Consider the following 26,923-nt stretch of genomic DNA (forward strand, 5'->3'; position numbering starts at 1 on the left):
GATTATAAAAAACATGTGAGGGGTGTGTGTGTGTATTTTCTCTCTCAAAAACCCCTTCCAAGCCCCCTAAATTAATCATTAGCACTGCTCCCATTTCAACCACACTATTAATAATGTTTAGAGTCTGAAGGGAATTATTCTATGGATTCTTCAGCAGGAAACCGAAACAAAAAATTTAAATCATCCCATGGTCCCAAAATACTATAGCAGTTTCCAAATCCTATTGACTTCAAACAAAAAATAAAATAACTTTCAGCATGTTCTGTCTTTGAGGTTATTAATTATTCCTTCAAATTTCTGATTAAAGGTTTTTAAATTAACACCTGCTTATTCTCATACTGTATAAGGTTTCTCAAACTGTCAAATTCTGTCAATTATTTCTTATATGTATTACGATTTTTAAAAGAAAAAAAACCTTACTGTAATGTTGGCAAAGGCTGTTCCAACCATTAAGTAGAATACTCTAGGATGTAACTCTAAAATATCTGAAGGTGACTGGAGGATCCATGCTGTAGACAAAATGAATAGCAAACATGGAGAAAAGACAGGAACCATAGCTTCATAGACTGAATTGTGTTTCAAGGTGTTATTTTTATAGCTTCTGAAAAAAAAAATCAAGTAATACAAAGAACATTATTACATATAAAACTTAACACTGTACTCTTATTTTGTAGTTTTCAAAGTACTTTCACACTTATTCCCTTATTTTTATTCACAATAACCCCATGGCATAGGTAGAACCAACACTATGAATCCCATTTTAGAGACAGGTTAAGTGAGGATGAGAGAATTTAAATTTACATAACTAGGGACTTCCCTGGTGGTGCAGTGGTTAAGACTCTGAGCTCCCAATGCAGGGGGCCCAGGTTCGATCCCTGGTCCGGGAACTAGCTCCCACATGCATGCCGCAACTAAGACTTAGCATGCCACAATTAAGGAGCCTGCCGGCTGCAACTAAGACTCAGTGCAACCAAGTCAATCAATCAATATAAATTTACATAACTTGCTACCAAGTGGCAGGGCCAGGACTAGAATGGAAGTCTTCTGAGCCCTAGTCTCATTTTTCCCTCTAGAATGTAAAGATGAATAAAACCTGAACTGTGTCCCATGAGATTATATTCTAACAGGAAAAATAAAATGAGCACAAAACAATACTAAAAGGGTACCTCACAGTGCTACTATGATACACAACTTAAGAGTGAAAGAATCTGGCAGAAAAAGCTTTTGACAAAATTCAACACCCATTTATGATAAAATCTCTCCAGAAGGTGGCCATAGAGGGAACCTACCTCAACATAATAAAGGCCATATATGACAAACCCACACCAAACATCATTCTCAATGGTGAAAAACTGGAAGCATTCCCTCTAAGATCAGGAACAAGACAAGGATGTCCACTCTCACCACTACTATTCAACATAGTTTTGGAAGTCCTTGCCACAGCAATCAGAGAAGAAAAAGAAATAAAAGGAATCCAAATTGGAAAAGAAGAAGTGAAACTGTCACTGTTTGCAGATGACATGATACTATACATAGAAAATCCTAAAGATGCCACCAGAAAACTACTCGAGCTAAACAATGAATTTGGTAAAGCTGCAGGATACAAAATTAACACACAGAAATCTCTTGCATTTCTATACACCAACAACGAAAGATCAGAAAGAGAAATTAAGGAAACAATCCCATTCACCATTGCAACAAAAAGAATAAAATACCTAGGAATAAACCTCACCAAGGAAGTAAAAGACCTGTACTCAGAAAACTATAAGACACTAATGAAAGAAATCAAAGAAGACACAAACAGATGGAGGGACATACCATGTTCTTGGATTGGATGAATCAACATTGTGAAAATGACTATATTACCCAAAGCAATTTACAGATTCAATGCAATCCCCATCAAATTACCAATGGCATTTTCCACAGAACTAGAACAAGAAATTTTATGATTTGTATGGAAACGCAAAAGACCCTGAATAGCCAAAGCAATCTTGAGAAGGAAACACGGAGTCGGGGGAATCAGGCTTCCTGACTTCAGGCTATTACAAGGCTACAGTGATCAAGACAGTATGGTACTGGCACAAAAACAGAAATATAGATCAATGGAACAGGACAGAAAGCCCAGAGATAAACTACAGTCAACTAATCTATGACAAAGGAGGCAAGGATATACAATGGAGAAAAGGCAGCCTCTTCAATAAGTGGTGCTGGGAAAACTGGACAGCTACGTGTAAAAGAATGAAATTAGAACACTTTCTAACACCATACACAAAAATAAACTCAAAATGGATAAAAGACCTAAATGTAAGGCCAGACACTATAAAACTCCTGGAGGAAAACATAGGAAGAACACTCTTCGACGTAAATATCAGCAAGATCTTTTTTGATCCACCCCCTAGAATAATAGAAATGAAAACAAAAATAAATAAGTGGGACCTAATGAAACTTCAAAGCTTCTGCACAGCAAAGGAAACTATAAGCAAGACGAAAAGACAACCCTCAGAATGGGAGAAAATATTTGCAAATGAATCAACAGACAAAGGATTAATCTCCAAAATATATAAACAGTTCATCCAGCTCAATATCAAAAAAATAAACAGCCCAATAAAAAAATGGGCAGAAGACCTAAATAGGCATTTCTCCAAAGAAGACATATGGATGGCCAAGAGGCAAATGAAAAGCTGCTCAACATCACTAATTATTAGAGAAATGCAAATCAAAACTACAATGAGGTATCACCTCACACCGGTTAGAATGGGCATCATCAGAAAATCTACAAACAGTAAATGCTGGAGAGGGTGTGGAGAAAAAGGAACGCTCTTGCATTGCTGGTGGGAATGTAAATTGATACAGCCACTATGGAAAACAGTATGGAGGTTCCTTGCCAAACTAAAAATAGAACTACCATATGACCCAGCAATCCCACTACTGGGCATATAACCAGAGAACACCATAATTCAAAAAAAACACATGCACTCCAATGTTCATTGCAGCACTATTTACAATAGCCAGGACATGGAAGCAACCTAAATGTCCATCAACAGATGAATGGATAAAGAAGATGTGGTACATACATACAATGGAATATCACTCAGCTGTAAAAAGCAATGAAACTGGGACATTTTTAGAGACATGGATGGACCCAGAGACTGTCATACAGAGTGAAGTGAGTCAGAAAGAGAAAAACAAATATTGTATATTAACACATACATGTGTACTATAGAAAAATGGTACAGATCAACCGGTTTGCAAGGCAGAAATAGAGACACAAATGTAGAGAACAAACATATGGACACCAAGTGGGGAAAGCAGGGAGGGTTGGGGGGGGACAAATTGGGAGACTGGAATACCAAATTGTACACTCTAAATATATGCAGTTTATTGTAAAAAATAAAAAAATAAAAAGTTAAAAAAAAAAAAAGAAGAGTGAAAGAATCTGAACTGCAGTGGTCCACAGCATATCTTAGTGGCTCTGAGTATACAGGTGGTACTCTCCTATATGTCTGCTCACCTGAACTGAGCCCTCAATCGTCATCCCGGTTCTGCCACTAATTACATAACTTTGGACAAGATACTGCCCAATCAGGACAGGACCTCAACTTTAGAAGAAGAGGAGCACATGACTCAATCCAAGGCCTTCAGAGCTTTAAATTTTATGGCTTCTATGAATGACTGCCAATGGCTATAAAGAGGGACGATTCATAGAGCTTGGCTTGACATGGATAGGATTGTGCAAGATAGATCTGAGCACTGAAGGATGAAGTGGGAAGTACAAAAAAGTGTTCCAAGTAGATAAAAGAGTGCAAACAAAAGTACTGAGGAAGGAAAGAACACAACACATTCAGGTCACATAAGTAAATTCAGTGTGGCTGAGGCAAAGTGGAAAAGTGCATAGATCAGAGAGATGAAACCATCAGGGCAACTCCGCTCCCAAACCCTAGCCCATTCCTCAGGCAGGAATTTCAATATGGTGCTCTTTGAGAAGAGTCAGCATAGGTCCAGGATGTGGTCCTCAACTATATAAGTTCAGAAATTTTATTTTATGATCATGCTAACTAAACTTACACATAACCAATTTATAAAAATTATAATCAATTTATAAAAAGAATGTAAACTTACCAATATTTGACAGGAACATACTCCCTCCCAATTCACTCACCAAAAAATGACAAATTAGAAGACTGTTTGGTAAGCCCAAAACTGTTACAAAAAAACTAGTAGTTCTGGGCTATCCTTGAACTGACTACACAAGCCACTGCAGACAAATTATCCTAACCTCATTCTAGATCCAAAACACAGGTTTAATGACCTCCTCAAAATGCCCAGATTCCAAAAGAAAGAGATCCTAAAATTCACCTAAATAACAATTTCTTAAGATTTTCATATTCCTTGCCCAATTAAAAAATAAAATACTTACCTGAAAAAGTTCAATAAACTCATTGGAAGAGTCACACATAATGCACAACCTAAAGAGAATAATATTTAAATTATCATGAATTATTATTCAAAGAGCAATTTTTATAATAATTGAATACATACTAAATATGTAATATTTTTAGACCCAATAATTTTCAGGTTCAGGTTTACTACTATAAGGAAATTAAACACATTTTTGAACAACATTTACAACGGAAAGCGTGGCAGTACAGTTTGGTGATTCACAGCAGAGACTCAAGGAGCCAGAGTGGGTTGAATCTCAGCTGTGCCACCAACTGGTTATGTGATATCAGGCAAATTAACTTTTCAGTGCCTCAGTTTCCTCTTATATAAAATAGAGATAATAGTAGTATCAACCCCATAGAGTTTTGAGAATTAAATGAGTTATCACTTGCAAAGACAGCTGGAACAGTACCTGTAAATCACACAGCAAGTATAAGTTACTTATTGGAAGAGGGGACAATTAATAGATCCTGCTGCTTCCTTTGCACTTATCTTTACCTCCCTAGCGTTCTTAATTTCTTCCCCTACCCTATACACTAATTCCTTCCCCTGAAACCTAAAAAGAAGGACGGCTTTCCCAAGAAGCCTTACCATTGCCTCTGCTGCTCTCACTGTCTGCTATTTTACTCTATTTCCTATCACTCAACCCAAACTTTCCTGTTGTCTTCAATTCCTTAGCACTCATTCATTCTGCCTCCCCTCTGCAGAAATTGCACTCGAAATTTATCAAGCTCTCCTAATAATCAAATTCAGGATCCCTGCTTCATCCTGACTTCTAAGTAAGATGACTCCACTGACTATCCATTAACTGCAATTCTTTCCTCCCTTGGCCTTTGTGATTCCACTCACCCAATGTTCCTGTTAGCCATCCAACCATTACAACTGGTGCCCTTTATTGGCAATCTGCCTCCTGCATATCCCTAACTGGGTGTTTGTGTGTCTATACTCCCTCCGAGAATCTTCTCTTACAGCTTTAACCATAAGCTGTCTACAGATGACTCCAAAATCTAATTATGCACTCTTGGGCAAATCAGACAATCTCTCTGAGCTTCAGATTCCACAGCTGTACCATGGAGGATGGGTTAAATGATTTTCTAGTGTCCCCTGAATCTTTTACATTCTCTGATTCTGTGATCTATAGAGATATAAATTCCTAATCTTTCTCTATTTCAAACTCCAAACCAATACATGTGGCAACTTTCTGGACACGTCACTGAATATCTCCTTGTCACTCAACATATTAGCCCATTCTGGACTCCCAGTAACTAAACATGGCTTGGGGGTGGGGATTGATTAATGCAGCTATGACCTTAAGGATCAAAGGCAGAAGAACACTCCTTCGAAACAATTCCTAAGACATCTTGCTAAAAACTGATGAAAAGACTAGAATTCACCAAACAGAAATTTCATCTCAAAAGATAAATTACTTTGCTACTTCCAAGCCCAACTGGAACAAAGTTTCCCAAGTTAAAAGATCTTAGAGGGAGTGGAAGAGAAGACAATATGTCCTAAGGTCCTCCAAAATTTTTAGCAGTTTATTCCATGTTAAGCTGGGGAGCACTAGCAGGGAGCCAGGGCTAAATGAATTAACCCAGAATCACTTGTAGCTTTGAGGTGTTGAAAATATGCTGGGAGAAACTTGCAAAAGATTTGGTATCAAGAGTTTTTTAGTTTAAAACATTCTAAAATAGCTTTATCTTAATTAAGTACAGTAAGCATGTAGAAAGCTTGAGTTCTATATAGACTGCCTAAGAGAAACACTGTATCTTCTATTTCTTCTCTAAATAATACCTGATGTACTTTCTGTAAAGAGTATTTAATTATTAATTTAAATACTTATTTATTAAACTCTATATAGTGATAGAACCCACACAAATGCAGACCTGCTTTTCTTATCACTAGGAAGGCCTAGACGTCATAATATAGGAAACAACAGCTATAGAAAAATTAGAATAGAATCATAAAAAAGGATTGATTAGAATGAGATGAACACCAAGGATAACATGGTCACAACAAATATTCTGCTTCCTCATATTTCCAGGTTTATTTATTAAATAAAAACTTCAACAAAACCACAAAGACAAAAATATTTTAAGGAAAGTAAAAAAAGACAAAGGAAGAAAATTTATATCAAAACAAAAGATTAACATACCTAATAGATAAAGAGCTTCTAAAAATAAAGGAAGTGGTTAACAATTCTATAGCAAAAACTGACTAGAGATATAAAGAAAAAAAAATAAAAATGGCTCTCAAACACTAGAAAAGTTCATCCATAATAAGAGAAATGACAATTAAGACTATACAGATATATCATTTCTTACCTATCACAGACTGGCAAAAACTCTGAAAGTTTGACAACATACTACATTGGTAAAACTAAATAAACAAGTACTTTCATTCATGGCTGACGGGAATTAAATCAGATAACCCATATGGAAGAGAATACAAGAATATTTAGTGAAACTGCATACATCTGTCCTTACTAACAATTCTGCTTCTAGAGATCTCTTTCAAAATACCCTGGCAAAAATACACACACACTTATATTAAGAAAGACACAATGAAAAGATAAACCAAAAAATTAAAAACTAAGAATAGTTAACTATGAGGCAAGAAAAGACTAGTGATAGAGATTAGACTTCTTTGAATGTATCTTGTTTTATATATAGATTTGACTTTGTAATCATGTGAATACATTACATAATTATAAAAGAAAAATAAATTTTAAAAGAAAAAGTAACCCCTAAAAATCAAAAGTAAAATGAAGCTAACATATATATTCACAGTTGGTGGCACACCACAGAACGGGGACTGCAGACTATAATAACCTGTCTGGGCATCTCTAGCAGGATGAACCATGAGGACAAATGGAACTGCAGAAAACCAAAATCGTCAACAATTTCCAGTAATCACATGATGCTGATTTTGGTACTATGTTCTCAGACTATTGTGGGTGTTTTATGGAAGAAAGTAAATGAATATTTTGTGTCATTGAAAGCAAAGACTTTTGTCAGAGTTTAAAGGAGATACAAATATAAGATCAACTAGGTTAAGTAAAAAAATCTGTATCATCAAATTTGATTTGGAATTATCAGTATGAATTTATGAGGTATTTTATCAAAAAACAAACTTTATTCCCCTGGCTCTCCACTGAATGAATGGATTCCTAAGCAACGATCATCAGCATCTGTTAGGTGATGAGCTGAGGCAGAACTTGGTGAAGACAGAACAGACATACAATACCTCAACCCTCTGGTCACTTTTGATTACACAAAAAGAAAGACAACCAGATACTGTGTGCCTCCTAATGTGATGCAATAGGACGTACCATTACCTAGTAAGTATTGTTGCCAAAAATTTATAAATTACAAAGAAAATTATATGCCTGTTAAAGTACCCACTTAACATTAAAAAATACACCTCATATTGGAGATTTTATTTTATCTTTAACATTTAAATGTAAAATGCAGCAAACCTGCCATAGGACAGGCTGCATAAATAAAGATTCAATCATGGTAGGAGATGAAAAATGGCTAGTCTTTTCAAGGTAAAGAAATCACAGTTTATACAGGCACCCAAAAATGAACATTTGGTAGATTACAGCAGAGTTCCTAAAACATCTGCAGTCCAGAAACACAGAAAATCCCCACATACTCCTTTTCTGAAAGCCAATACTTAATGCAGCATCTTCTCAGCTGTTTCTAAGCCTTTAATTCCCATTCTATAGCTAAGGTTCACAGATAGAGGGAGGGAGGATTGTTTTTTACCTAAGAGAATGGAGCAACAGCCAAGGTTTTTTTGTTTTTGTTTTTTTTAAACTCTACTAAGGTCTTAGTGTCACTCCTGGTGTGCCAAATAACAACCCAGATTCCTCTTCCTCTTTGCCTCTTTCCATAAAAACAATCTCTCCCACTCAATCATCCTGTAGATATCCCCCCTTTGTCTAAAATCAAAAAGGGAACATTATTATGATCAAAATCTTTACCTAGAAAAATGGTACAGATGAACCGGTATGCAAGGCAGAAACAGAGAAAAAGATGTAGAGAACAAACATGGACACCAAAGGGAAAGTTGGGGGGCAGGGGGGATGAATTGGGAGATTGGCATTGATATATATACACTAATATGTATAAAACAGATGACTAATAAGAAAGAAAAATATCAAATTGTACACTAAATATATGTAGTTTATTGTATGTCAATTATATCTCAATAAAACTTTTTTTTATCTTTATTGGAGTATAACTGCTTTACAGTATTGTGTTAGTTTCTGCTGTACAACAAAGTGAATCAGCTATATGTATACATATATCCCCATATCCCCTTCCTCTTGAACCTCCCTCCCACCCTCCCTATCCCACCTCTTTAAGTCGTCACAAAGCATTAAGCTGATCTCTGTGTTCTGCAGCAGCTTTCTACTAGCTATCTATGTTACATTTGGTAGTGCGTATGTGCCAGTGCTACTCTCTCACTAGGTCCCCAGCTTCCCACCGCCTCCCCCGCCCCGTGTCCTCTAGTCTGTTCTCTACGTCTGCATCTCTGTTCTTGCCCGGCCATGAGGTTCATCAGTATCATTCTTCTAGATTTTGTATATATGCACTAGCATCTGGTATTTGTTTTTCTCCTTCTGATTTACTTCACTCTGTATCTCAATAAAACCCTTTAAAAAAAAATTTTTTTACCTAGCATTCAGAGGCTTAAGAAAGAGGGTATCTGAGAGGAAAAGAAGCTCAATTTTTGGAGCAGATGTATTATAAAGTAAACTCTGTGTTTCGTCATTCTAGTTCCTCAAACTAATAATCTTCAATTTTGAGATAAGTACTAAAATCAATACCAAAATCCACCTACATGTGGATCCTCAATATAGTCTAGATTAATTTGAATAGTTAGTTTACGAGGTTCGTGTGATCTATTTTGGTATTATTTCCTTCTGATTAGAAATAGCTTGGTGCGGAACACAAACAAAGCAAAACAGAACAAAGAAACCTTATTTTCCTTAAAGGTTTGGTTGAAACCCTACAGGGTTGTAGGGTTGTTCTACTTGCTCGGAGGGCATGCGGGAGGGGGAAGGGTGTTGCTGCTTGTTGTAATCAAACACTGGCTTTGATAACAAAGTGATGTTAAAACAGGCTTCAACATGGAGCTTCTTACCAATAATCATTGCAGTGAATAGGTCTCTATATAAGAAATTAAACAGGAAAGGTTCATACCAGGCCTCAACTCCCACAATCGCAGTCACTATGTAGACAAAAGAAATAGTCTGGAACGAAAATGCAGACAAAAGCATACAGAGCATTAACAGCTGGAAAAGATCAGGGAGTCAATAACGCTTTATGCAGCATAAGTCTAGTAAAGATATTTTAGTAAAAGCAAGAAGTATGCTTAAATTTGATACTGTGGCAAGTCTTCTCGCCTTTAAAAATATTTTCTTCGGCCAACAACGCTATAAAATAACTAACTTCTAGACAATGCAAGCGACTGGCCTCATGAGGCATCTCATAAACTGGCTGATGGCCACCATAAGCCACACGATGACCCAATTTGCCCACCCAATCATGTTCTTCAAACACACTCCAAACTCCTGATTCTTCACTGCAGCCTTAGGTGCAGATGGGCAAAATGGCAACACAAAAAGCTGAGCTTCTAAGGCAGGGAGAGTTAATAGCAAGCCTACAAAGTAAGAGAAAACAAATCTCTCTACTCATTGAAACGCTGGCAGTGAAAACAACAATTCAATTATACATGCATAACTTTCTTTATAAACTCAACAGTTTAAATGAATGTTAAGAAATCGTTCCTTTTTTGGTGTAATAATGGCATCGTGATTATGTTTTTTGAAAAGAACTCTTACCACTTAGAGATATATAGTAAAATATTTATCACATAATGCCAGGATTTCCCTTTATAATAACTGGAAAGAGGGTGAGGAAGAGTATATGTGAAACTAGACTGGGCAAGTGTTAACTGCTGAAGCTAAGTAACAGGTACATAAGAGTTCTCTATTTTTGTACGTATTTGAAATTTTCCAAAAATAAGCAAAAATAATATAAAAAGGAAAAAAATTTTGAAGCACCCATTAGTTGTAACCAAAAAAGCTTAAGGTCAATAAAGAAGGAATGACAAAAACTTCCCCCAAAATTAATGGTAACGTTGGAAATTTAAGGAAGAACACATACTTACCACCTGGCTAATGTCATATCCCCAAGGCAAGAAAAGAATCCCTGTGTTATACTTTTCCCAGTGGGACAGGATGAAAGAAAATAAAACTACCCACAGCAGGAGATAAAGAACAAAAACACTGACACCAGATGATCCTCGTCCAAAAATGGAATACACAGTTACGACAAAGTAAACACATGACCAACTATCCAGGCCATGGTCGAAAAGCTCCCCTAACGGGGTGCTGGAATTGGTTCTACGGGCTTGCTTTCCATCCACACCATCTGCAACAAAAACACATTACCACAGGCAAAGGTCAACATCTGCACCAGTATGGAGAAAGTCGTTTTTAATAAAATGGAGAGAAACAAAACAAAACATATCAGCATATCATAGGAATGTTAATTAACTAACGTATACCTATCAGACAGTACTATAAAAATCCAACCTTTAATTCCTACAACGCAAAGATTTCAGAAATAAAATCTGTAATTTCTCAAAGCTTAATTTAAAAATTAAAATCTTAAATCACACTGAATGGTGTTGACTTTAGATCTGAGGAAGAAGCATTCTAGTTGGACTCTGAATTCCTCCAAATCTGCCTAATGACTGAGTTGTTCCACTAGCCACAAATTCTCAACCTTCCAGAGAATATTCAACAGTTGTTCGTTGTAATTTATCTAACCATTCCTTGCTCTAGGATCCAAAAACACTTGGTTACTTCAGTCATAGACCTATTTCATCTTGTTTGATATCACAGGTTCTTCTTTACAGATGGAGCATCTCCATAATGTTAAGTGCTTTCGAAAAGGCTTTGCACACAGTAGGTGTTGAGTAAATATAAGAATTAAAGTTACTGTAACTGTACAGTGCACTATTTTTTTTAATTAATTTTTATTGGGGTATGGTTGATTTACAATGTTGTGTTAGTTTCTGCTGCACAGCAAAGTGAGTCCGTTATACACATACATATATCCACTCTTTCTTAGATTCTCTTCCCGTATACGTCATTGCAGAGTACTGAGTAGAATTCCCTGCGAAGCACTCTTCTTGATGCTGTGAATATTATAAAAATCTTAGAATAAACTAAGTTTGTGCCCTCAAAGAGTTTACAATTGAGAAAGGAGACAAAACATGACAGATATGATGTATCACAAACCACAGCAGAGCACAGAAAAGGGACGAGTTCTCTCCGGGCTAAGACAAGCTAGCCTGGCTTTCCAGACAAGATGAAATCTGAGTGGGGACAGAAAGAATGAGTTGGATTTCAGCGGACAGGAGATAAAGGAGTGTGTCATTTCAAGAGGAGGGAGTGCTATCAGCAAAAACACCAAGATGGAAAAGCACATGTGTGTGCAGACACTGCCAAGTAGTTTAATTCGACCAGAAACTAGTACGTGAAGAGGGCAGTATACAGAGGCTAGAAGGGAGGTTTGAGTCAGTTTAGAAGTATTAGAGAGTCTGAGGAGCTACTAAAATTATCTGAGTAGAGGAGTAAGAAGAGTGAAAGCAATGAAGTGCTTCAGGAAGCTCCACCTGACATCAGTGTGAAGGACAGGCTGGGAGAGGAACACTAATTAGTAGGCCTAAACTGAGATGGGACGCAGTGGGAACAAAAAGCTGGAGGCAGGAGAGATGTTAAGAAAATAAAAATGGGGGCTTTGCTGGTGGCACAGTGATTAAAAATCCACCTGCCAATGCAGGGGACCCGCGTTCGATCCCTGGGCCAGGAAGATCCCACATGCCACGGAGCAACTGAGCCCGTGCGCCACAACTACTGAGCCTGTGCTCTAGAGCCCTTGAGCCACAACTATTGAGCCCACATGCCACAACTACAGAAGCATGCACCTAGAGCCCGTGCTCCACAACAAGAGAAGCCACCACAATGAGAAGCCCGCACATCGCAACGAAGAGTAGCCCCCGCTCTCCGCAACTAGAGAAAGCCCATGTGCAGCAACAAAGACCCAACGCAGCCAATAAATAAATAAATAAATTTATAAAAATTAAAAAAAAAAGAAAAGAAAAACGACAATGCAGTGAAAGAAGAGAGGTGAGACTGAAGGACAAGAAGACCATCTCCAAAATCTCCAATCTGGGTAACTAAGAGAGCAGTAGTGTTAGTAGAAATAAGAACATCTGAAGGAGCAAGATTGATAGAAAAGATGCTGAGAACAATTTTAGATGCTGAAATTGAAGTGTTGGCAGGACATCCACATGGTAATGTCAAGCAGCTCAACCTAAAGGTACTCAGAAGACAGACAAGGGCTAGATACTAACACAGGAGTCAACTCAATAGTGTTAGAGATCAGGATTACCAAGGGAATAAGGAAGGAGAAAGAGAAAGCACATTGGAACACCTTCATTTAGGGGCAGAAACAGAGGAGCCTGCGACAGAGGAAGCGGAGGAGAAGGGGAGAAAGGGAGAGGGGAAGAGAGGGAAAGGATGGTACAACCTAGTTAAAAAGGAAGAAGAGGCTGAATTATAAAAACTCCTCCTCTAGAGACACAGTTTTGTTAATTAAGAGTATCAGAATTAGACTAATTGTAAAGATGCAGATTCAAGGAATTAAAAATCCCTCACCATCACTGTGCTTATCTTGCTAGCCACAGTATTATCCCCAGTACCTAGCGCAGCTTGTGGCAAAGAGGGCCTTTAAAAACATTGTTGAAGAAATATACGAAAGGATGAATCTCAAACTTCTGTCCAAACACTGTAGATCTCTGTTTTACAGGATTGGGAACTCTTCTGCCCCTAAGTAGTTAAAATGTATCCTAAAAGTCTTTTCTCATTATTTGCTGGCTTTATTTCCTGTTCTCAGTGCAACCTCTATGCAGTTATTACAAATATTGAATTCATGAGCTACATATCAATTAGGTCCTGTACATCTTCTCACTGAACCCATTCTAGCTCCAGAAGCCTGGGGTCTAGATACATCTCACAATGTTTTTTCATAAGAAAGGCAATTCAGTGCATTTCCTATATATTATGAAAAACCCACCAGCAGAACCTAGAGCAGCACCTGTGATCAAACACATTAATGTTTCCGCAGTAAAGTGTAAGAATAGTCATACTAGTAGTATAAATGAAGATTAGAAATTGTTGCTTCAAGGCAGATTTTACAACAAACCGTTCATGTTAGGTCAGGATTTTTGCCAGAATTATGGAGACCTGAAACAGGTACTTCCAAAGACTTTTACGACATGCTGCTAGAAGTCAGAGCTCACAGGCCACCCTCTCCTTTTCCCTATTCCTCCTGCAGTCCTTGGCAACCAAATTCTATAGCAAAATTATATATATATATATATTTTTTTGTTTTGTTTTGTTTTGTTTTGTTTTGTTTTCCTTTGGCCGCACCGCACAGCCTGCAGGATCTTAGTTCCCTGACCAGGGGTGGAACCCATGCCCTCTGCAGTGGAAACACGGAGTAGTAACCACTGGACCACCAGGGAGGTCCCATTAAAACCAGCTCCTCTTTAACAACAAATGCACAAAAGCCTCTGTCTAAATGTAGCTCTTTTAACTAAGTTTTTGCCTAATTCTTCTTGATTTCATTTTCCTCCTTCCCCAAATTCTTGCAGCTCTGGTCATCCACCACATCAGCATTTAATCCTGAACCAAATTTCCTGGTTTTATGAATACAAGTCATTTTTATCTGAAGAGACCTAAGTAACTTTAAGTCAAGGACGGCTACCTCAAGTTAATTTAAAAACCACACACTGAGTACCTCCTCTGTAGCAGGCACTGTTCTTAACACTGGGTACAGAGCGAGCAAAATAAAGTACCCATCCTCAACGAACTGACATTTTAGAGCAGACAGACAACATACAAGTGGGTCACATGGTTTTAAGTGCTATGGAGAAAAATAAAGCAGGGAAGAATAGGAGAATGCAGGCCAAGCCACGCAGATGATCCCAACGAAACGCACTCTTGGCAGAATAGATGGTGTAGCCTGGCCCTGACCACTCCCTCCACCAGATGAGAACTGATCGCTTCTATATCTGTTCTCCCACTATGCTCTACTACAGCATCTCTCTCAGTATTCTGCAATTATTTGACATGTCAGTACTGCTTCCCAAATTCATGGCAAAAATGATGTCTTATGCCAGGGTTGGGAAATATTTCTTGTAAAGGGCCAAATAGTAAGTAGTTTAGGCACTGTGGGCCAAATGGCCTCTGCTGCAACTACTCAACTGTGTCTTTGCTGCAGGAAAGCAGCTACAAGGAATGAGTGCAGCTGTGTTACAATAAAAATTTACTTACAAAAACAGGCAAAGGGCCAGATTTGGCCTACAAGGGGTAGTTTGCCAACTCCTATCTTGTTCTCTGAATTCCTAGCAAATGACTATATTTTTCATAGAGAAACTCAAGAATATGCCTATCAAACTGAACGGGATATTAATAAACCCTAGTTAAAGTGAATTAAGCATAGGAGAACATGTTAACGTAGTGGATGGCTATCCTTGCTAACCATTTCACGAGCCATTGACCAAAATGAGTATGTGCCAATTTCTTACCTAGAGTGTAGGCTACGAAGTTGAGGATGCCCACTACTATCCAAACCCAGTCAGGTACATGCTTGTGACCTGGTGCTGTAAAGGAAAGCAACTCAGATTTGAACACAGTCTAAGTACAACTGTTCTTACCATAGCCTACACTGCCAATGAGAAATGTTTCTACTTATTAAATAGAAGCTGAAGTACTTTACAATACACCTTGAATGTAGAACTAGGCAAATATTGGAATGTATCAGCACACCCTGACAAAATTAAAGTAACCCAATCTGTCATAAACAATGGGCATTTATTTTGAACTTTAATCATAACTCAAGACTGACTGTTCATCTTTACTTGAAAATTACTTATGTGCCTAGAACGAAAAATGTTTGTGGAATTTTAAAAATGCTTGTGTTTAATCTGATCCTTATTGTTAATGATTATACTACAAACACGTACTAAGCCTTCAATCTTTGCTCTCTCATCAAATTATGAATCAGCTGAACAAAAGACCTTTTGTGTTGGGTATAAACTACCTCAACTGGATAATTTTGGCATCAGACTCACTCTGAAATATCTGGACCTCACTTTGCCCCCTAAGATAAAACAAGTGAGATTCAGGAGGTCTGGATTCTAGTCCTGGCTCTGTAATCAACCAGCAGTGTGGCCTTGAATATATCATTTAGCTTTTCCTGTCTTCCACTTTCCAAATATACTGGGACAAGATGGTTTATCTGGTCCTTCAAGTTGTAGGACTTGGGGAAATACATACACTATTTACATATTTTTAGTTCTCTTAATAACTAAGTAAATACTATTTCTAGTTTCAAAGATAAACTTTTGAGGCTGTTCTGAGGATTAAAATACAATTGAAAAAAACACAACATCAAAACCATGCTTAATGAAAGTTAATCTTAGGCATTATTCACATGGTATTTTATGATCTTCAATTGACATTTTATTACATATACAGAAGCTAAGGCTAAAATTTTCAGCTGATAAAGTCAGGCACAGGCATAGTTACAATATTCAAAATTCCTGTAATATCAAAAGTCATTAAGTGTTTGATACTCCAAATTCTCCTACAAAAACAATGTTGTCAGGGACTGTTAATTTCTCCAGGTCAGTACACAGATGAATTCTAGTACTAAAACTCCTGACTACATCATTTATAAGTATTCTTATTGGAAAATATATCCTCTAACTTAAAATGCAAAAAATACTCATCTACCTCCATCTTTCTATTCCTCTCAACTCCATCCACTGGCTGAGCAATAAAAATAAACTATCTCCCACATCTCCCCCCTCATCCCAGATACACTTCAGATTCTCCTCTTTGGCCGGGGCAGAAGCTGGGGTGTGGGAGGAAGTAAGACAGCAGTAGGTACGAAAGAAGACTTTGGGAACAGGCTGAAAAATGCCTCCAAAGGTGCATTTTCCCTCTCCTCCTCAGTTAGGGCCCAGACTTCTGTCAATAAATATTTAAGGTCTAACAACCATTTTCAGAGGAAACTGGGAGTTATTAAAAGTACGTACAAATGCTGAGCAGAGGGAAAGAGAGATCACATTCCCTTTAGAAAATGGGGATTTTTATTCTATAAGTAGAAAAGGGGAAGGGATATTTCTGGAACTGGTAGGTATGTTGAGCCTTGCTTATATTCATTTTCAGGCAAAACTTCACAGTCCTAATTTTCCATCTTCTTATAAATCCAATTACTTTTTATTTATAAAAACCTCATGGCTTTTCAGACGGCAATCTAAATTCAAGAGCCAAGTTGGTTTCTAGAACTTGTTAGAAACATACATAAGAGATTGTGAAAACACAACTTAGCTTTGACACCCTATTCTAGTATTTTAGATACCCTTATAACATTCAAAACTTTTCAGAAATGCAAGCATCTTAATAAAATCAGAAAAGAACCATATCTCATTTTTATCTATTTAGACATTTAAGATTTTATATTAAAGTAATAACCTTACCTGAAGCATGAAAGTCAGGATCAAAGTATGCCATAAGCAGAAAATTGAACACAACCAGCAGAAAGCCAGAAAAGGTTAGCAGATTTGGAGCCAGCCAAGTAGGAAACACCTATTTTTTTCAAAATAATTACAAAATAATTAAAGCAGAGAAACCTCTCTGTCTACTACATACCACAACACGTAAATTTGTCATAATAAACGCTATAAATTTGAAAGGCCATATATACAGGAGTTATAGTGATATATATCAAATGGTAAACCATAATCTCCAGTTAATAGAAATAAGTATTTCTATTTTCTATATTTTACATAATTCTATATCAACAAACCTTTATAATTGTAACATTATATTTAGTTTAGAAAAATTTCAGAAGCATTTTATAAATATGATAGATCTAGAGTATAAACTTATATTTCAATGATGAGATAAATCAAAAGGTATGTGACTAAGGGAAAGGAGGATAGGAGATGTAGTTTCTCTAAACATCTTACTGAACTGACCGTTGTGTCTGTAATACTCCATAAAATGGTTCCAAATATTTAAAACTTACTAAAACCTAAGTACATGCTTATTAATCATCTTACCTTTACTACAGTGTTCCAAAATGGATGCATGACATACAGAGAGAGTGGATTGGTATCCACAGCACTGTACTGTTAAGAAATGAAAGAAAAGAGTTAATCCTTGCATACCAGCAAGTGGGACAATATTCCTCAAATGAAAATAATAGTACAAAAATAATCTAGAGAATATATCTATTTATATGATGTCCTCATGGAACTGGAGCAATATGAATGGGGCAAAGATGGCCAAGTAGAGCCAAACAATTTTTTTTATTCAAATCAACTTTTATAGATTACAAGGTTGCTGCGGAAAATTTTATATTGCTTTCAAGTGCTCACCTACTGTGCATTCACACACTAACCACACTGACCTTCTCAACCGCCCTCATCCCTCTCAATTAACGGGAATCTAGCTGTTTTACCCTTGAAACCATTAGTAATGCACTTACTAGCGGTGCAATCTTGGGCAAGTTACTTAACCTCTATGTCTCAGTTTCCTCACCTGTAAAATGAGGATCACAGCCTTTACCTCAAGGGATTGCCATAAGGATTAGACAAACTGATAATACACGTGAAGCACTTAGAGCCGTACCTAGCCCACAGTAAGTGCTACAAAAGCATTAGGTATCATTAGCTGTGTTTTGAGCACCAAAGGAATGACAGATCCCTTTACAGCAGGAAAATGGATGGCTTACATAAGCAAAGGAGAAAACAACAGGTTAGGGTGTTCACGCGTATGCGCCAACTGTCCAGCTATGTAGTAAAACTTCAGAGAAAATTTTAACAAAATATCTGTATGTTATTATGTAATACTTTAAGAGGCATGTTGATGACTTATTCATCAGAGACACATACACACAGTGGAGTGTCTGGCATGTAGGAAGCACCCACTAGGTGTGGGGGAAAAGGAATACAACGTTGGTAAGGGACAATTCTCACCCTCGGGGAGTGGGAATATTACCTAATTCAACAAGCTGACATTTAAAAGATGTCACATGAGTCAAATGCCCGACAAAAGTTTCGACTGTGTTTTGTATTTATGTATGTATGAATATAAAATAAGTAGTAAGCACTGGAGTATCTGATATTTAAAAAAATCATAATTAAAGATCAAAATTTCTTCCTGAGTGTTTTATAAATATGCAGGAAATATTTCTCATCAGTGTTTCAAGATTTAAAAGTGTGATGGAGCAAAAATGTAAATAAATAGAAATAATTTAAAATACTGCTAAAAAGGGGACTTCCCTGGCAGTCCAGTGGTTAAGACTCCATGGTTCCAGTGCAGGGGACATGGGTTCAATCCCTGGTTGGGGAACCAAGATCCTACATGCCACGCAGCAAAATAAATAAATAAAGTAAAATAAAAAAATACTGCTAAAAAATAAAATAAAACACTGCAAGCAAGTCAAATGTTTATTGAACAGAATAAGCTAGTAAGTCAAATGTTTATTCAACAGAATCCATGTCTGAGTGCCTCCATTTCTCCAACTCATTCTGATGAAATGGGTAAACTGGACAAAAGATCTGATATAGACAGTGGGAAGAAAATGGTGAAGGAGAAAACTGGCCAGAGAAGCTCTGCAGCTGCACCCAGACTCTCAGCAGGAAGCTGCTTAAACAAGTATCACTGTTTTCACTAAAATCAACTTCCACTTGCCTGGTTCTCTAGAGCCTACAAAGCTTTTACACATAACAGATGCCACGACACCTGAACCTCTGCAGAATGAAGGAGTCCCAAACTGATAGGATTGCCTGAATTTAAGTTTTCAGACCTGAGGGCATTCAAGCAATATGACCCCTGAAAAGCTTCCGATGACAAGGTGCGAGGGCCCTGGCCTCCTCCATTTCACCAAAGTCAGAACCCAGACCCACGTGATGTAGCCAGCAGGTTAGATAAATGAGAAAACACATTTCAAGTCCACCAAATCAGAAGAAAACAGTTTAAGACATCACACGAATAGTTAATACGATGTACAAAGTACAATGCTCTTAATTCAAATGTTTGCTGAATGAGTCCCATTCAGCAGCTTTCCATAATTCGAACTTAGATATAAAAGAAGGTCCTTTATTCATGGTATTTTGATTCAAAAAGATCCTCTTTTTAAATTCTAAAGTTTTAACTCTAAACCTCTACTTCAGAAGACCAGTAGAAGTATGAAAAGGTTCTAAAACTCAATACAAAAAGGTCAGTTTGCCTAACTGGATTTTTTACATTTAATAATAATAGCTGATAAGTACAGCAAGAAAATTTAATATGAGATTACAAAAGGTAGCAAACAATAAACCTAAAGAGCATTCCATGCTCTAGCCTTACACACTTCAGTACTTTTCAAGGTCACGTATCACTTGGTGTAAACAAAGAAACCTGAAACTGTCTTGTGAATCAACAGGAGGAAAGAGGAATGAGTCCAACCTTCCACATGCATGAAAAAATAAGTAAAATGTAAATTTTAAACATGCTAAGCTAGATTTAGTTCATGCCTGTTAAATATATTTTTATTTTCTATTGGAACGATGTTTTGGTATACACCAGAATATCTCAAACAGGTAATAATCTCATGTTAAGGCCTGCAGGAATTGCTTGATCTACAATCTGTTGGTCCAGACTAAGCCAGTGCCCTGGAGAAAGGCTTGTGAACCATAGCCTGAGTCTGAGAATCATTCCAAGGCAAAATCTCAGAACCAAAAGAGTTCATGGGACATCTAGTTCTCACATGTCTGACCCTCACCAACGTGAGTAGGTAAAACAGTCATCTGGCCTCTTTCTGAATGCCTCTGGTTACCAACAAACTCATTACTTCTAGAAATAGCCCAATCTAATGTTAAAACAACTTTTCTATACGCTAACAAAATCCCCTCACCCCATATTTCCCATCAGGTTTTCTAGTTCCCTTACAAGGCTAAGCAGACCCGGGTCCAATTTTTCTTCCAAATAATAATGCTTCAAACATTTGAAGATGGCTCTCCCTGTTGCACCTAAATCTTCTCTTCACCTGGCTTAAAAAAAATCTCATGTTCCTTTTGCTGCTCCTCTCTTGCCATAGTTTCACTCTCCTTCATCATCTAGGTCTAGTTCTCTAGACCAGAGGTTGGAAAGCTTTTTCTAGAAAATGCCAGAGTAAATATTTTAGGCTTTACAGGCCATACGGTTTTCTCTGTAACAGATACCCAACACTGCCACGGAAGCAGAAAGAAGTCACAGAAAATAAGAAAACAAATAGGCATGCTGTGTTCCAATAAAACTTTATTTACAAAACAGGTGCCTGGGGGCTTTAGTTTGACAACCAGTGCTCCAGCCAATCCTTTCTGTTGTTAAGCCAATACAGAAGTGTGATCCAGGGCAAAAGGAACATTTCAAGTGGTGCATGAGTACGAAGGAGAACATGATGATAAGCCCTTCGTCCTCAGCAACTTATTTCTCTAATAGAGGCTCAACACAGTATTAATGTCCTATGGTAACAAAAGTCATACTGCAGACTTACACACACCTTCACAGTTACCTGAACCTCTCGGGCCTTGCTTATACGGACTGCAAAGCCACCTTTCTCTGCGTTGACTGTTGGAACCTAAGTGTAAGACCCTACATTTACCACGATAACATTTCAACTTGCTAGAGTCCACTCATCTTTCTATCTCCTCGGGGTCAGACTCAGTTATCCAAGGTACCAGCTATGCCCGCCAAACTCTCAGCATGTAAAGCTGTCATGCTAGCAATGCCTTCACCTAAGTCTCTGTAAAAATGCTGATCAAGGTAGAACCTCTAAACATTCCCCTCAAGATTGCTATTAGTACATATAGTCATTTTTAATTGGGTACACAATTCTGCACTGTCATCTATGGCAATTAGTCTATTTCGTCCACAAGAAAAGATTTTCTTAAAGTCTTAGCGAAATTCAGAATTACCTTAGATAACATTTTGCCAAATATTAGAAAGTTTCAAGACTTTTTTTTTTTTTTTTACTTCAGTACAAGTCAGGAAACAGAGCAGAATTCCTTCTTCATTCATTCATTAAGTCAACAAGTATCTGTGACTGAGTGCCTATGACTGTGCCAGGCACTGTGCTAGGCCACCAGGAAGACAATGGTGAACAAGACCAAATGTTTCCTGTGTTCACCAAGTCCACAGTCTAGTGTGAGACAGATGCTAAGCAAGAAGACAAGTCATAATCACAAGATATCATCAATACTGTGAAGGCAATAAACAGGGTGTTGTACCAGAGGAACAGCGGGCTGGGAATGTGCCTAGTCAGGGTGTTCAGAGAAGGCTTCTCTGAGGAGGGGACACTTAAGCTGAGTCCTAGAAGATGGTAAGACAGGTAAAGAATGTACAAGACAGAACAGTGAGTCAAACAAGGGAGACACTAAAGAGGACATGCTGTTAGATTCCATTTATATGAAGTTCAAAAACAGACAAAAGTAATTTATGGCAAAAAGAGATCATAATAAGAGTTTGGTGAGAGGGACTAAAATGGGGGCCCTTCACAGGAACCCCCTGGCGGTCCAGTGGTTAGAACTCCGTGCTTTCACTAACAGGGGCACGGGTTCAATTCCTGGTTGGGGAACTAAGATCCCACTAAGATCCCAATGCTGTGCAATGTGGGCAAGGGGAAAAAAAAATATATAAACAGGGGCCCTCCAAGGTGCTAGAAATAATTCTGTATCATGACCTGGATGGTGGTTACATAGGTATATACATATGCAAAAATTCATTGACTTATATACTTAAGATCTGTGCATTCGTATATAATTCATACCTTAAAAAAGAAAGAAAATAAAGAATATATGTGTGGCTGTGTGTGCGGGGGTGAGGGGTTATAGGTGTTGGGGAGGGGTAGGTACATGCCAAGATACCTTCTAAACGGAGAACAAAATGTGGAAAGACCACAGAGTGGAGGAGGCCCAATGGAGCTACAAACAGCTTAGCGAGTGAGCAAGGAAGAGTGGTATGAAATGACATTGGAGACGCCACCTAAAAGGTCCACAGTGAGCTTTATTTTATCATAAGCCCAATGCATGTCCTGATTTATGTTTTTAAAGGATCATACTGTTTACAGTGTAGAAAATGGACTGGGGTGGGGGGAGGCAAAAGTGCAAAACAGTTATGAGACCGTTACAGCACACCAGGCAAGAGATGCTTATGGGTTAGGCTAAGAGCAGTACGATGACTCTAAATTACTTTCAAAATAAGCTATAAAGTGCCCATTTTGAGAATGACACTAGAAATATGAGTCTCCTCTTAATTTAAGAAGCAAACTGGCTCCAACAAAAGGAAAACTATGGAACCACTTCCTTGGACCTAAAAGTATCTCTCTTATACAGGTACTATATTTTAAATCCCTTCCAAATACTGATAAGAAAACTGAACTGACACACACCTTTGCCCTAAATACAGAGCTGTGGACAACTTATAAATCAGACTGAGGCTAGTGTCCCATCTAATACTAATATGGATGGTAACACTACCATCTATAATCAGAAGCAGATTTCCTTGGCTTTGTCTTCTAATCAATTTAAGGAGGATAAATCTCTATCAAGTGATTTTTAATACAAAGCCTGTCTTTACCAATTTGAAATACAAACTTTACACTTATAAAACATATTTTAGGTAACCATGGAAATACATAAAGTATGGACTGAGTACAAGCTAATAAGAGTTCATAAACTGCACTTACTGTTAATTATTTCAGATATAAACAAACTCAAAAGGGTGTTTCTGACTTTTTAAAACGACTCCCCAAGTTTTTGCGTTCTAAATCATCTATGGTTTTTTTTTGGAATAAAAAGCAGAAGAGTCACAAAGAACCAATTTTAGCTCACAACTGGATTCAATGTATGAAATTATTTATTGCTCATAAATGAACAAAAATAACAGCTCTTCAATGAAAGAAACATATTATCAACCTTTCTTACAAACTCAGGAGAGAGATAAGAAATGTCAACTCTCTCTGTCCCCCTGCACAGTGAAGCTCAGTGTCTGGTGTGGTATTGATATGCTATGGAGGTCAGGCCCTTGCTGACGGGTCTCACGACTTAATCATGTTTAGGTATAAGTCTTTACAGGGGCAGGATCTGTCGTGGCCAACGCGTGCTCTACCACTCCTGGAGCAGAGTTCTTTAGCAATGGCATTCCAAGCCTCCAGACCAGTCACTTAAGCACAAAACATAAAACAGAAAATCCCAATTATTAAAAATTGTTACTCGCTCAACAAATATCAAGGCAGTCAAAAGAGCTACCTTCACATACACACGTGGGACTCACTGAGCACTAGTATGTAAAGAAACAGTTAAGAGAATGGAAAAAGCTTCCCAACCTGATCCTTTCTGCATCTGGGACATAGCAGGAGCTCAATAAACATAACTGAATGTCTGCACGTATGAATGAATAAACACGTGAACTACTCTGCACATTCACTTAAGTGGCATTATAGAGCGACTCCATCAGGGATGAGAAGAGCTATTCTCCCCCAGGAACTAGTCCACAGCAACTTTTCACTTCACAAGGGGAAGTTGTTCTTACTCTCCTCCTATTAATAACACCATGTCTACATTTTTTGTTTTACAGTTTCCAAAGTACAATTACATCTGTTCTCTCATTTGATATTGTAAGATAGATAAGGTTATTCCTATTTTACAGATGAAGAAACTATAAAATTCAAGGATTAACAGCTAATAAATGGGAAGACCTAAACTGTAAATGCTGTGAGTCATCTCGGAACACTTCTGTGAAATGGATCACTTGGTTTTAAACCAGACTAGCCTCTGTTGGCTCAAATACAATCATGAGCTACCCTGACCCAATATACTGAAATTGTTAACATGATATCCTCCAATACACACTTTTTTGTCTTCCAACTTGTGGCAGACACATCCTCAGGTAATGTCCAGTGAGTCAAGCCCTTGTATGATCAATCCCCTCCTTTTGATTGCTCATTCGCTCCCTTGAGGGCAGAGCCTGGGACCTGCTATTAACCAACACAATATAGAGAATGTGACAGATGTGACTGCTTTGATTGAGAGAACATTATATGGCAAAGGTGAGATGTCAGTTCCATGGTATAGTTCATTACCTAAGACTCTGTCTTAACAGTTTGGAGAAGAGTCTTCCCTTGACCTTGAAGAAGCAAACAGCAATGATATGAACTGCCTATGGTGAAGGCCACGTAGGCAGAAAAGTGAGCAACTACTAGAAGCCAAGAGCCTCAGCCCTGGAAAGAAGTGAATTCTGCCAACAATCACATGAGCCTGGATGAGGACCCCAAACTCCAGATGAGAGCACAGCCCAGCTGTCACCTTCACTGCAGGCCGGTGCTCCCCAAGTAGAGGAGCCAGGTAACTGCTGCCCTGACTCACGGAAACTGTAAGACAATAACTGTGTTCCTTTACGCACCGAATCTGTGCTAATTTGCTACCCAGTGACAGAAAACTAACATCCAACACACAAAGCACTACATCATCCTCTTTTCTAATAAGAAATACCTTGAGGCTCCTATCCACAAAATCAAGACTACCTGATGCTTGAGAGCTAACATATGAACATTGCAGTAATATAGCTTCTTACTCTTTTGCATTCAGTTCTTGATTTTATTAACTGCTCTTCAATATAATGGAATATTTCTTTGATGAGGTGCTTCTCAAAATGTAGTCACCAAACTGAGCACAAATTCTTGGGCCCTACACTGAATATACAGAATCAGACAGCCTGGGGGTGGGGCCCAGCAATATGTCTTTTAACAAATGCCCCAGGTGACTCTGAGGCACCCTCAAGTCTGAGGACCACTGCTCTGGTGCAAACAAATATGAACGGCATTCCCACAACTCCTCAGCTGAAGGGCAGACCACACCATCAGCTTAGTGGTCAACACCTAAACCTCCTGACGGCGACTTCAAATACTGCACGGCCAGCAAGAGACAAGGTATAATAAAATTCAGCAGGTACTCACTAAATGCAAGGCACTGTGCTAGTAATAATCTACTAAAAAAGAAAAACAAATCTAACAGAAAATGAAGGGGGGGCATTATATTAGCTGTATACCCACAGAGAACATGACTCAGCGGGCAATGAGATCCCATTTCCGTGAATATTGTCATTTACATCTGCTAACGAGTCAGAGAGGAGGTGGTGAGAGAAGATCGGAGAAGAACTAGAGCAGTAAGACAAGAACAAGCAGGTCATGATGACAAACACGTTCGCATGTCAGACTTAAACAATCTATAATAAACTCTAACAAGAGATGAGAAGACAAAAGGAGGGGTTGTTTAGTGAAGGAATTTGAAATCCTTGCTGAGGAATCTGGATATCAAACACATGATAAACACATGGGAGGTACCCTGTCTTCTTAAACAGGGGAATGGTATTTGCAAAAATGTCCTTACTCTTCCTTTCTCTTGGTATAACCTTCTGGGGTGTGAGTATGTGTGTATATGTTATATGCCAGTTAATGTTCACAGGCAGAGAAGCACAAATGTCATGTCTTATTTTTTATTTACTTAACACTAACATAGCACTAAGTGCCAGGCACTTTACAAATACTAACTCATTCAATTTTGATAATGATTCTAAGAGGCAGGTACTACCCCATTTCACAGACGAGGAAACCTGGTTAGAGAGACTACCTCAGTGACTGCCACCTCTATCCACCCAGTCATCCTACCAGCACCTGAGTCATCCCAGACTCCTCCCCATCTTTTACCTCCACTCCTTCCAGCCAGTCAGTTACTGTGTTCTGCCGATTTTAAGTCTTAAATCAAGGATCACAAACTCAAATGTGCACAGGGATCAGGCAGGTAAACTGAACAAAGCAGACCTGCGTGGAGCACAGGGACTGGTGGGGAAATGTCACACTACAGTGCAAGTACCCTTTTTAAGGGGGGGTGAGCACTATTCAGCTTCAGGAGGGTCTCGTCAGGAGGAAGTTCAGCGTGTGTGTTATCCACTATTTTAGTTTTTCAAGAGAATCCAGAAATCTGGGCTTTTATGGGAAAGATACTAATGTTTGAAACACAGTAGGTGTTGGCCAAATTCAGTGGGCAGGCTAACCAGTTTTGACCTCCTTCTTTAGAATCGCCATTCCCCTTCTATCCCCAATGCTTTGATTCAGGCCCTCCTCTGACCTAGTTTTACGTGGGAGGATCCTAAAAGGTCTCCAGATCACTCCTACCTCCACCACTATCCATTCATTTTCTAGCTGCCAGGGTGAGCTTCCTAAGATTACAATCCGATTCTGTTTAAAATTCATAAGTGGCTCCCCAAACCTATAGCACTACCATGTCCCCAAGAACCACCTGA

The 26,923-nt window shown here is 38.2% G+C and overlaps 1 protein-coding gene across 5 annotated transcripts in view; it reads right to left on the reverse strand.

Annotated features, from left to right (window-relative positions):
* Positions 1 to 26,923, reverse strand: part of SELENOI (selenoprotein I) — a 39,886-nt gene that overhangs the window by 7,617 nt on the left and 5,346 nt on the right. For 2 of the 5 annotated variants that reach the window (XM_057740860.1, XM_057740861.1), the window contains exons 2-8: positions 17,659 to 17,727; positions 17,074 to 17,182; positions 15,115 to 15,189; positions 10,621 to 10,883; positions 9,592 to 9,700; positions 4,418 to 4,466; positions 421 to 509 (exon numbers count right to left, since the gene is read on the reverse strand). In XM_057740860.1, coding sequence (XP_057596843.1) covers positions 464 to 509; positions 4,418 to 4,466; positions 9,592 to 9,700; positions 10,621 to 10,883; positions 15,115 to 15,189; positions 17,074 to 17,182; positions 17,659 to 17,727 — 720 coding nt within the window. In that variant the 3' untranslated portion in view covers positions 421 to 463. Of the gene's footprint in view, positions 1 to 420; positions 602 to 4,417; positions 4,467 to 9,591; positions 9,701 to 10,620; positions 10,884 to 15,114; positions 15,190 to 17,073; positions 17,183 to 17,658; positions 17,728 to 26,923 lie in introns of all 5 variants that reach the window. The other 3 variants (XM_057740859.1, XM_057740863.1, XM_057740862.1) reach the window with 3 other exon arrangements.

The sequence above is a fragment of the Hippopotamus amphibius genome, chromosome 7 (genome assembly GCF_030028045.1).
Source record: "Hippopotamus amphibius kiboko isolate mHipAmp2 chromosome 7, mHipAmp2.hap2, whole genome shotgun sequence".
Lineage (NCBI taxonomy): Eukaryota > Metazoa > Chordata > Mammalia > Artiodactyla > Hippopotamidae > Hippopotamus > Hippopotamus amphibius.